At 39.1% G+C, this 12,251-nt stretch overlaps 1 protein-coding gene and 1 pseudogene across 3 annotated transcripts in view; both read left to right on the plus strand.

Annotated features, from left to right (window-relative positions):
- Positions 1 to 3,044, plus strand: part of qng1 (Q-nucleotide N-glycosylase 1) — a 39,031-nt gene extending 35,987 nt beyond the window's left edge. For all 3 annotated transcript variants that reach the window (XM_028802422.2, XM_028802421.2, XM_028802423.2), the window contains exon 5: positions 2,322 to 3,044. In XM_028802422.2, the coding sequence (XP_028658255.1) occupies positions 2,322 to 2,554 (233 nt within the window). In that variant the 3' untranslated portion in view covers positions 2,555 to 3,044. The remainder of the gene's footprint in view (positions 1 to 2,321) is intronic.
- Positions 3,045 to 8,199: 5,155 nt separating this feature from the next.
- Positions 8,200 to 12,251, plus strand: part of LOC114652183 (kinesin-like protein KIF27) — a 50,845-nt pseudogene continuing 46,793 nt past the window's right edge.

Below are 12,251 nucleotides of genomic sequence, written 5' to 3' on the forward strand. Positions count from 1 at the left end.
AATACGGGACGGGATTTGTCCCGTATTTTTTTATCATTTTTTTTTAAAGCAGGCGTCTCATGCAAATCATCCCACACGCATTTTATGAAGATGCCTCCTTTCCTACTTTTGATTGGGTAATACTTGATGTCATCGTTAGTTTGATTGGTCTTTTTAACTGTCCAGTGAGGAGGGCGGGTCTTTTAAGTAGAGTCTGCAAACTGTTGGCACTGAGATGTGGCACCTGCTGCAGTATGCGTCCCTTATTTTTTTGTATTAAAAGTGGTAACCCTACCTGGCAGGTAACACTTATGTTTGGTCATGAAGTCGTCTAAAATCCGCCACGTGCCCTCTTTTAATTGCGAGAAGCAGATATATATAGCCAAATTCTCGCGCTTCGTTGCGGCGAAGTACTGCTTTTAATTTTTTAAGAAGAAAAGAAAACCTTTTTAAACGGATCGAAAATATACCAATAACAATTTGTTAAGGATCTGTTTTTTTGTGAACCTCGCTTTTTACAGCTGTCGCGCAACGGCGTGTGTTTCGTTTATTTGACAGTATGTAGATCGTGGTAATTACATTCATGGCATTCGTTTTCTGAATCACAATCTGACTGTATGGGTGGTTACCTGCCAGGTTACGCTTGTGGTTGGTCAGGAAGTCGCCTTACATCCGCCACGTGCCCTCTTTCTGTTCCCAGAAGCTGATCATAGAATGGTTTTAATAGTTTACTTTCAAATAATGCAAAGAGTATGCGACACGTGTTTCTCCCTAATTCTGGGCTCATCAGGCATACACACTCACTGCATCCCCTCTCGTGAATCGAATCTCTATCGTCAGCACCAGAGTTGAAGCCCCTAACGTTGCGGTCAGCAAGTCGGCTAACATCCGCCATGTGCCGTCTTTCAGTTGCGAGAAGCAGATCATAGAATGGTTGAAACTGTTGCCCCTAACGTTGCGCCACGGCGTGTGATTCGTTTATACCTCGTGTCTTCTCATTAAACTTTTATCTCGCGAATATGTTATTGCAATCAGCAGCGGGAGCATTTCTATAAACTTAATTTAAACTTACGTTTTACACCGTGCTTTGTTTCCCTTATGAAGATGCTTGTATGCTTCACTCGCTCCCTTCTCAATTGTTTAATGAATTTTTTGTTCTTTGCTGTTTGCGGCTCTTACTTCATTTCTCCCTACTGCATTCACAGTCTTTTCACGTGATTACGTGGGAGGCGTGATGACGTGACACTCAACTCCGCCTCCCACGGCCATCAAGCTGCCGTCCATTACAGTATATTGTCAAAAAAGAGGTTCCAGTTATGACCATTACGCGTTGAATTTCGAAATGAAACCTGCCTAACTTTTGTAAGTAAGCTATAAGGAATCAGCCTGCCAAATTTTAGCCTTCCACCTACACGGGAAGTTGGACAATTAGTGATGAGTGAGTCAGTCAGTCAGTCAGTCAGTCAGTGAGGGCTTTGCCTTTTATTAATTAGTATAGATATGTTTCCTTGCCACATTTTCTGTATGTCATGGTTATGAAAAAATAACCTACGGTAATTTCAAAAATACCAAACTTATTCTTTAATTCTTCCACTGGCTTCAAAATTGTAACTTTTTCTCAACAGAATAATGCCAATTACTGAAATCTGCCTGAAAAATACATTTCATACCCTCTGTTGTGTTAGTACTTTTCTCATATCATGCACTGTTTCTCCTTTTTCTGACAAGATGTGTAATATAGTTTCTCATTACACTCTTATTTAAAAATCCTTTAATTAGTGATGCATTTCTTTATTGTCAAGCGGACTCATTGATTTCTAAAGAAAGTGCTCTTCACAGATATCTTGGGAGATTTCTAGATTTAAGTCTGGCAGCTTGAAAGGCGGTGAGCTGCATTTCTGTTTGTATATTCATCTGTCCAATTTTATACAGTTTAACTCTTAGCTGATTCAGTTCAGGTTTTCTCCTTCTTAGTTCTCTTCTCTTAGTTCTGGGGGTGAAGCCTATCCTGGTAGCACTGGGCAAAAGGAAGGAGACAACCCTGAATAGGACACCATTTTTTTCACAGAGCCCATTCACACAGACATCCACACTCCCCCTCAGAACACAGCATATAAGTAACATATTTGATTTAATATTCACATAACATTTGCCTTAGATAAAGTGCTTTTTATGTATTAATTTCATATGTGCCTATGTGGCACCCTAGCGTCCTCATGGATTCCCCATTTCTTATTTCACTCAGTTGTTGATGACCTGATGCATTGGTAATATGCGTACAGTATATTAAATATTTTGGGACTTTCACAAACTGATATATAACATTTTTTGTTTCATTTCAGGTGCGATTTTGCCTCCTGGAGATCACAGAGAGTTGGAAATCAGGGGTTGTTCCATTTGGTGTGTTGAGAAAATTCGAGATTGCTTATGGGATATTATTGAACAAAAAGAAGGGCAGAGAAGTGAGGACATAAATTCAGTCATTATTGATTTTTTCCTTTGGCACTATGCTAAAAGGCACCAGGAGGAAATGGCTCATATACCAATCCATCATACCAGGACTATTTATTATTAGTATAAAAGGCAATAAACCAACCAGTCAACCACATTGTTATTTTTGCTTATAATGCCGTTTGTAATAAATTCTGTAAGATTTGTATTCAATTTTGATACTTTGGTTATTTGTACGCATTACATACATCAATGCATTGAAAAGTATTCCAAATTCGACTGTTAATACCCGAGTGATTCAAATTATTTGGTCACATTTTTATTTTAGGTATCCATTATAAGCAGATATTAAGTCAATAAACATGTTTTAATTATGTTATTAACAATGATAAATTATGATTAAACAGTATAAGATTCTTGAAATATTACAATAATTTTGTGTTTTATGTCATATTAAAAGGTATATAATATGTGTAATAACATAATATTTCAGGCTTCTAGCTGTCACCACTTTAAAAGATTGTTTTCTGAAAAAATCTAAAGACATGATGTAAAGTTATGCAGCAAGAGAATGTATTATTTACATGATTTATAAATACTTATTTTGTATAGAATTTAATTATTGCTTCAGTTTTGTCTAAACATAGCCAAAATAATTATGAATTGTAAAACACTGTACTCAGTTTAGTCATAAATCTTATCCAAAACAGATGAGAATACAGTTATTCGTTTTTATCTGATTATTCTTTATTTGAATTTTTGCTAAAAGTGGCCCCTTCATAGCTGGACTGTATTTTCACTATAAGGTAAATTTGAAGTATATTTGACTGTAACATTGCGCTATGGCCATGTAGCTCTTGTGACGTGATGCCTGCATGTGCAGCACCTCTCTTTATCTCTCAGCCGCTCCTGCACACATCGGCAGGACAGGGCCCACACAATCTGAACTGCTTCATACTAGTCTTGTGCCTTTATTCACTTTCCTATGATGCAGTGGTGCAGTAGCTGCTTTTATCATTATATAGCTGTGTAATCACACAAAATAGCTCTCAAATAGATGGAAACCTGTTAATTCAATTGAAAAACATACATTTTGCAGTGAAATTAGTCCACCATGCTAGTCTGCCTGGAAAGTGAGTCTTTCCCCCATAATGGAGCATTGAATACTCCATGTATTTCTCGTATCCTGAATGCAGGCTAAAGTCCAGAAATGTTCCTATTAATGACTTCATCAACAGCTTCCTAATTTCAGAATTGAAGAATGAACGTTTTTTTTTTTTATCAAGGAGAAGTCAGTAGTTCATGTTTATATAGGTGTCTCAGTAATATTTGAGGAAACTGTTTGTAGATTTGCTGATGGGCTGGGGACAAATTATTTTCTTCATATAATATAATGGAAAATAGTTTTTTTAATATCCATTTTTTAGTTTTCCCATCAGTTTTTCAGGGACTGATTAGAATCATTCTTCTGGAAATGCAGGCATGCAGGAGGAAGTTAATATTAGCGAAGATAGCAGCATGACTCATCTGTGCTTAGTTTCACAGTACATCATGGAAGTAGAGGCCTGAAAATAAGACTAGTAACCCTGCTTGCACATGTGACAGACTAGTTGCCTGGACATTTTTTTATGTGGGTTCTGCATACAGTACTGTATATGATGATTGATTTTTATTGATGCAACATAGAAATCACCCTGATGAGTGGCATCAGTGTACAGTATTGTAATAGATTCATGCAGGTGATTTAGAAAGTAGGGTCATTGTTTCCGGTTGGGAATGCGTTTCGGGTTATGCACCCTACGAGCAACTGGCCATCTTCCCTGAGGCGTTAGTTATGGGAAACAAACTCCAGGTAGTTGATCAGGTCTTCTAAATGTGATAGTGTGTTTTACATACTGTAGCAGCAGACTTTTTACTCTTTGCCTCAACCTTGCTACACTCAGCCCTCATATTACAATTATCTTCTCAATACATCACAAGATGGACTCCATTCCCATCCAACTATGAACTAAGCGGGCTTCTGACAATAAATAAAAATAGCAGGTAGAAAGTACTCAATAGCTCTAGACAAGAACCTTTCTAGGAAGGATGACCACATATTCTGAAATACTAGGGGGCTCCGCCCCCTGCTCGCTTCGCTCGCCAACCCCTGGTGTTGGGAATGACAAAGAGCGTGATGTATGAATGAGATATAGAATAGTGTGACGGTGTAGATGATGCAAATAGAAAGCAAACAATAAAGTGTGTGGCACAGTGTAAAGGTTTATTTGAAAATGTCTTTGTACACGCCGTTTAAGTGTAAAAGGTAATTCCAGCTCAGAACTTGTAAGGTCATTTAAGATGGTTATTGTTGTGATCAGAGTCAAGTTTGTCAGAGCTTAGAAAGAGTTGTGTCTCTCCTGGAAGTAATGGAATGACTTGGGTATTTATGTTTTCCACATTAATATTTTTTGGACATAATATAGTGCGTTGTGTTAAAAGGGGCATTTGGTCTAATGAGATTGCTGTTCCAAATGTCTCTGTAACTAAGTCGTCGCAGATAAAGGCTTGAGGAATTGTAATAATATGTGGCTGAAGTCCATCTGTATTGGTGAGTGTACCATCTCTCAGTTGTAATAAGCAATTGTTATGATCTGGTTGTACCATCTCCCAGTTGTAATAACCAATTGTTATGATCTTGTTCTGGACATCATATCTTTTTTACTAACTGTATCTTTTGAAAGTAATGCCAATTGTCTGCGTATTTTAAGGTGCACTGAACAATAGCTGAGTGCATGGCATCTGGAAGAATAGCTAATCACTGTCTAAAATCTCCTCCTAATAAAAGTACCTTTCCTCCAAATCGAATATTATTATTCATAAACGTTTGTAGAAGTCTATGAATGGTGTTGAGTAAGTGACTTCATGCCATTGAACATTCATCAATAAACAACATTTTTTCAAGACAGATGTCACGTGCAGTGCCACCGTTAATGTTCATAGTGGATACCGATTTGTAGGATCTAATGCAGTTGATAAAGATTTCACTTTCAGGTACATCGTCAGTTATAAGCGTCTGTAGATATTCAGTATATGAATGTAAAGAAGGTAGTCTAATTTGACCCTTTTGACAACAACGTGTAAATGTATAACTTGTATTGCCAGTTGTTTCTTCAGGGAAGTGAACTGAATGACAATGATTGCAAATGACATTCATTAATCCGAATGAATTTTCCTGGTGTATGTTTTGCTTGTGCCGTTTGTGAGGCGCGTTGTTGCATGTGTAGTATTTGGGACGTGTTGTTTTGGAGCTGTAATCGATTTGCCTGTGCTGTGTGAGAAGCCCGTTGTAGCCTTCCTTGCCGTTAACGTATGTCTGAGACGGGAGGTGTTTCGTTTTGAATCCGTGCCTGTTGCGATGCAGCACTTTGATTGATAGATTGCGTCATGTGGATCTAGGATGTAGATTTGTGCATATTTGCGTTGTTGATTTGTTTCAGGGTGCACTGTTCCAATGCGATGCAGTATTTGTGCACATATGCGAAAGCAGTATGGGCCATTGCCTTTTGGTGGCCTGATATTTACTCCGGTATATGCAAAAGCAAATGAACTATTGTAGGATCTAATGCAGTTCATAAAGTTTTTACTTTTAGGTACATCGTTAGTTAGAAGCTTTAGTTGAGCTTTGCGTTTTTGGAGTCAAGTCGTTTTTTCTTTTAGAAATATGGATAAGTAATAAGGAGTATTGCACTCACTGTTAATATGGAGCCTTTTCTGCGGTTGAACGGTTAATAGTGCCTTATTGTAATGAGATCTACCTATGCTGCATAGCCGTCTATTTTGTTGTTTCTTTCGTGTTCGTGTGTTTGTTCCTGTTATCCTTTCCTTTTCGTTTTGTACCCGTGACCGTGTATTCATGACTTGTTTCTTTCTCAGCATGCGAAATATGGATAAGTAATAAGGAGGATCGCAGTCACTGTTAATATGTTTCCTTTTCTGCAGTTGAACGGTTAATAGTGCTTTATTGTAAGGAGATCCACCTATGCTGACACCTATACTGTCTAGTGTGAAGGTGTTGATGTTCACTTTAGAATATGTGGCTTTGGGTGTCACTTCTTATGGATGTGTGTGTGTGGGGGGGGGGGGGGGGGGGGGGGGGGGGGTTGAGGATTGTTGTCGCGCGAGCGTCTTCTTTCTTTTTGTGTTCCTGTGTCTTGTTGAATTCCCCTCTTTGTGTGTGTCCCGTCCCTTGCTTGTAGGGTCTGTGGGGTGGTTTTGTGTTCTTTTTTTTTGTGTTCCATGGGCTTGTTGAATCCCCCTCTTGGTGTATGTCCCGTCCGGTGCCTGTAGGGGGGGGGGGGGTGCCTTGCTGTTGTGCGCGAGCCTCTTTTTTTTGGGTCTAGTTTCGTGTGCAATGTGTTTCGTGCTTTGCTTGCGTTTGAATACTTTTTTATGTGCCTTTTCCTTTTTTCGGTGCTCTTTGCGCCTCATTTCTCCATTTTTCCTGTGCTCACTCCTTTTTTCTGTGGTCTTGTCCGCCTCTCGCGGCCCCTCATCCGCCTCTCTCGCCCTCTTTTGTCCGCCTTTCTCGGCTCCTCAGCCGACTCTCGCGGACTCTTTTTGCGCCTGCGCAGTACGTCTTTTTGCAGCTACGGCCCATTGCCGGATGTGCCTGCGTCCATCATCCGGTTTAGCATTCTCGGTTAGTAATATGGATAAAGCCTTGGCAGTTGGTGATTATCTCCTCAAGGCCAACAACCCAGATTGTTTTTTTTTTTAAAAAAAATACTACAAAACTGTGACTTTGTTGTAACAATCTGGCTTAACTGAGGAAGATCATACTTTAGAAAATTCAAGGGAAGTCATTCCCATGGTAAATCTTCTGTCACCTGTTCAGTCTGTCCCTAAGGATTCAGAAAGTGCCAGTGCTGTGGAAAATATCCTGCATCGTTCCTGTTCCAAAAAAGGCAAGCACCTCTTCACCTTGTGACTTCAGACCAGTGGCACTTATGTCTCACATCATGAGGACCATTGAAAAACTGGTCCTGGACTTTAGGAGTCCTCTTGTGGTAGGCCACCTGGACCCAATGGAGTTTGCCTGTCCGACAAAGAGTGGAGTTGAGGATGCAATTAACTTATATGATGCTCCACAAGGCTTATTCTCACCTGGAGAAAGCTGGCAGCACTGTGAGGATTATGCTTTTTGATTTCTCCAGCGCCTTCAGTACTATCCAGCCATCTCTGTTACGGGGTAAACTCAGACATATGCAGGTGGATGAGCCTATGGTGTCCCGGATAATGGACAATCTGTCTAGCAGACCACAGTTTGTGAGGCTCAAGGACTGTGTCACTGATAAGGATGTAACCAGCACTGGAGCACCACAAGGAACAGTCCTGTCTCCTTTTCTCTTCACTCTGTACACCTCCAACTATAAATATAACACCAGGTCATGACACCTTCAGAAATTCTCAATTGATTCTGCACTTGTAGGGTGTATTGATAAAGATGATGAGACAGAGTATAGGAGTCAGGTGGTGAAGTTTATTTCTTGGTGTAAAGAAAATTGTATCTTAACATCAGCAAAACTAAGGAATTGGTTGACTTTTCTCTGCACCAAAGAGCCTCTATGTCTGGTCACTGTTGAAGGAGTGGATGTAGAGGTGGTCCACTCCTATGCGTACTTGGGGGTCCAGATTAATGATAGGTTGGACTGGTCTCAGAACGCAGAGTAACTGAGGGTGGAGGGTGTCATCATCAAGTTTGCAGATAATACAACCATAGTGGGCATCATGAGCAACGATGATGACACATCTTACATAGAGGAGGTTGAATCACTGGTGAGGTGGTGTAATGAAAATAATCTCTAAATGTTGATAAGAGATGCTTGATGATTTCAGGAGAGCACTGGCTGACTATTCCCCACTGCTTATCAATGGCTCTGCTGTGGAGAGAGTCAGTAGCAACAAGTTTCTTGGTGTATTTCTGATGACCTCTCCTGGATAATCAACACCAACTCTGTTGTCAAGAAGGCACAACATTGCCTTGTTTTCTGTGGAGACTGAAGCGAATCGCTTGCCACAACCCATTCTTGCCACCTTTACAGAGGAACTGTGGAGTCCTGACAAACTGCATCACTGTGTGGTTTGAGAACAGCAAAGGCCATGAGTGCAAGATTCTGCAGCGTGTAGTGAGGACAGCTGAGAGAATCATAGTTTGTCTCCCTCTTCTTAATTCAGAACATTTTTCAGATACACTGTCTGTGTGGAGCCTCCACTATTGTGGAAGATATCTTCAACTCATCACTCATACGCCATCAGGTAGAAGATAATGCAGCATTAGGCCCAGCCAGCCAAATCCTGTAACAGGCTTTTTTCCCCAAGCTGTCAGACTTCTGAACTCCTACATGTCACTCAGTACCATATCCCTATAACATTCCCCTAGTTATGTACTGTACAGACTGCTGTCACTGTCCTGCTCCACTGACAGACTGAGAAGATCATTCCTCCCCCAAACTATGTGACTCTTCAATTCCCCCTATGGGGGGGGGGGGGGAAGTGGGGTAAACATTAACATTATACAAAGTTATTGTTTTTACCTGCATTGTTATCAATCTTTATTTAATATTGTTTTTTGTATCAGTATGTTGCTGCTGGAGTATGTGAATTTCCCCTTGGGATTAATAAAGTATCTATCTATCTATCTATCTATCTATCTATCTATCTATCTATCTATCTATCTATCTATCTATCTATCTATCTATCTACTGTCACTTTACACACTGCACTTTACTATGGATATTGAGCATTGTTGAAGCTGTATAGTCCTGCATCTTCTGTTGTGTTACATGGTATTGTTGCACTGGTTTTAGTAAAGTTATAGTGTATGCTGTTCTGCCTGTGCACCCTGGACTGTGAGGAATGAAATTTCATTCAGTCATGTAATATTTACTGTATGTGGATGAATGACAATAAGAGTTGAGTTGAGAGCAGGCTATTTTTCCTTAGGAGACTGTTTTCCTTTAATATGGGAAATGACATCATTCACATCTTCTAAAACTCTGTGATGGCTAGTGTGATTTTCTACTCTGTGGTGAGCTGGGCTGGTAACATCACTTCAAGAGAGGCCCAAAGAATCAACAGGTGAATTAAAAGGGCAAGATCAGTTATAGGACCTCCTGGAGGTACTAGCGAAGGAAAAAATTAGAATGCTTGCCTTTATGAATAATGCTGCACATCCTCTCTGTGACACACTAACACTGAGGATTTTCAGGCAATGAATTATTCAGTAGAAGTGTGTCAAGAAATACTGCGGGTCTCCAACAGCAATATGTCTGCATAATGCCTCATTGTGACTGTGAGTGCCAAGTCAGAAGTTCACTTTTTATTTTTTTTGCTTTATAGTCATTTTGATATGTGTTCAGACCAATGTGTGTGTTTATGTATTTACTTATGTTCTTATTAATATATTCATTTATTTAAAGAGCTTCTGTAAAAAGACAAATTTCCCCCTGGGACCAAGTTCTATCTATCTATCTATCTATCTATCTATCTATCTATCTATCTATCTATCTATCTACTACTTTAGAATCGGTTCTTCAACAAGAACACAGATGAAGCCTGGCTTTGAGTACATTTTATAGAAATCACAAAACATATTTCTTCGAGGACTGTATTTTCATGGAACAGTCAGTCAGTCAGTGTATTTGAAAGCATCCGTTTAAAGGACCTTCAGATCACGACTTGTTTTTGTCTTTAATGTGTCTATTACATTAGAACTGATCAGTTACTGTCTTGTCCTTACTTTTTGAGACCCTTTTTAATTAGTTGTTCTTGTGCTCATATGTCGAACTGAAATGTGGAGGGTGTTAAAAATATGATTGCTGGAAAGCTCACCTCTGTTCAAAAGCAAATTTTCATTACCGCGCAGCATTTACAGATGCCTTGAAGCTATTCTTGCCGTCTGCCGTACGAGGGCGCTGCAGTTTTCTTTGGCTGTTTTCAGCTCCCTGTACAGCCCTTGTCTTGCTAAGGCACTAAGGCGGCGCTCTTTGAGTAAAGCTGTTTTCAACGTTCAGCGGTTGCCCGGCAATAAAGGGAAACATTGTCGGTAATGCGAGCCAAAGGAAGAACGACCGTAACGACTCAATTTAAGGCGGTTGCATCTACGAAAGGGAAATTCTTGTTCCGAGTCATGCATTTGGTTTGAAGAGGCTAGGCTTTTAAAATTTCGTTTTCTTTGTCTAATCAGAAGTGCTACTTTTATTAGCATTTCTTTGGGCGGAAGACTTCTGGAAAATCCCGATGGTAAGAAGAACAAAGAAATAAATAATAAATGCATGTTGTTAAACAAATATGATGTATTATGAGTCTGCATAAACTTAATGAAAAATGCCAAAATTACGTTATATACCAAGTGTCACATTGAACTTACAGATAATTATATCAACGTACATTACAACTTATTGACATTAAAGTAAATAAATAATAATAGTAATGAACAGCGAATGTCAGTTTTGTTAGGTGTTGTGACCTAACTGCGGAGCTAAGAAACAGCTAATGGCCACTCTTCACTTTCTTTATGTATTATTTGTTATTAAACTCCTTCCACTTACTTTTCGATATTAATAGCAGATTAGGTTACAATATATAAAAAAGTTTTGTATTCTTCATAGATGTACGACTGTGCAGTGCTCTGTTCAAGAAGTGGTCATCACATGAGACCCAGCAGTGGTGGATTGCCTCATATCAGTGTTGTTAGAATAAGCAGAGTGGCAGGAGTGTTATTCTTGTACTTTGTAGATTCAATATATTTGTAAGATAGCTTTAGGATGTGTTAGATCATAGCTCTATATAGTACATGTCTTGAGGTCAGGGTCATATTTGATAATGTAGCTGTATTTGATTATTGAAGGACAAGACATTGATTTGTTGATTGGTATGTTTCTCATAGATATTCCTTATTTATTACAGAGAGTATTTTTAAAACCGAAGATCCACATGAAAACTGAGCACATCTAAAATTTCTGAAGTCATATCTTTGGCTGCATGATAATCCACCTTATGAAGTGACTGGCTATTATGTGTTGTGTTTCTACAGAGGTATAACTCAGTTTCTGCCATTTTATCATTATTAGGCTTGTGAAATGAGAAGTGAAGGTCAATCCAGTTAGCTCACCTGGCAAAAGAGTTTGTTGCTCCATGCATTACATTTTCAAAGGTGACAAGGACTCCACCTCAGCAGTAGACAGGTCGGTGTCAGACTTCCATTACTCTCCTCTTTTTTTGTCTTGCATAAATAAATGTCAGTGAGAATCCATGTTTACCGTTTATGCATCATTATAATGAATTTGTGTAGAGGTTTAAAAGTCATCATTTAGTAATGCTGCTTCCTGCTGCTATTGGGTCATTTCAGGATAGTATTGTTAGAACACAAGTGATTTACAGTGTCTTAGTTCCTCGAAAATTAATGTTCCAATTTGTCAAATGAGTTACAGTTGTCTATCCAGTTACAGAACATGCTATATGTAATTTTAGGCTTGCGAGGGTAAAGTCTACTCTGGCAACATTATTGTGTGAAAGGATTTAAACTGTCAGGCATGTACTTATAATAATGCAGATTGCTTAGGATGGGGTGGGGAGCCAGTAGGCTTAGGTCATCAGAACGGTGACTTTATCTGTTGTTGACTGCAACTTTGAATATTATTATTAACCATGGGCTGCCCTGTCCAGTTTTTAATTTCTTTCGGTAACTGTGTTGACTAGAGTATGGTTAGATTTTATTTAGATAATGTGATGGGCATAGAACAAGTCTATCCTATTCAATGGAAAAAAAAATGTAATTG

Source organism: Erpetoichthys calabaricus, chromosome 5 (genome assembly GCF_900747795.2).
Source record: "Erpetoichthys calabaricus chromosome 5, fErpCal1.3, whole genome shotgun sequence".
Taxonomy (NCBI): Eukaryota; Metazoa; Chordata; class Cladistia; order Polypteriformes; family Polypteridae; genus Erpetoichthys; species Erpetoichthys calabaricus.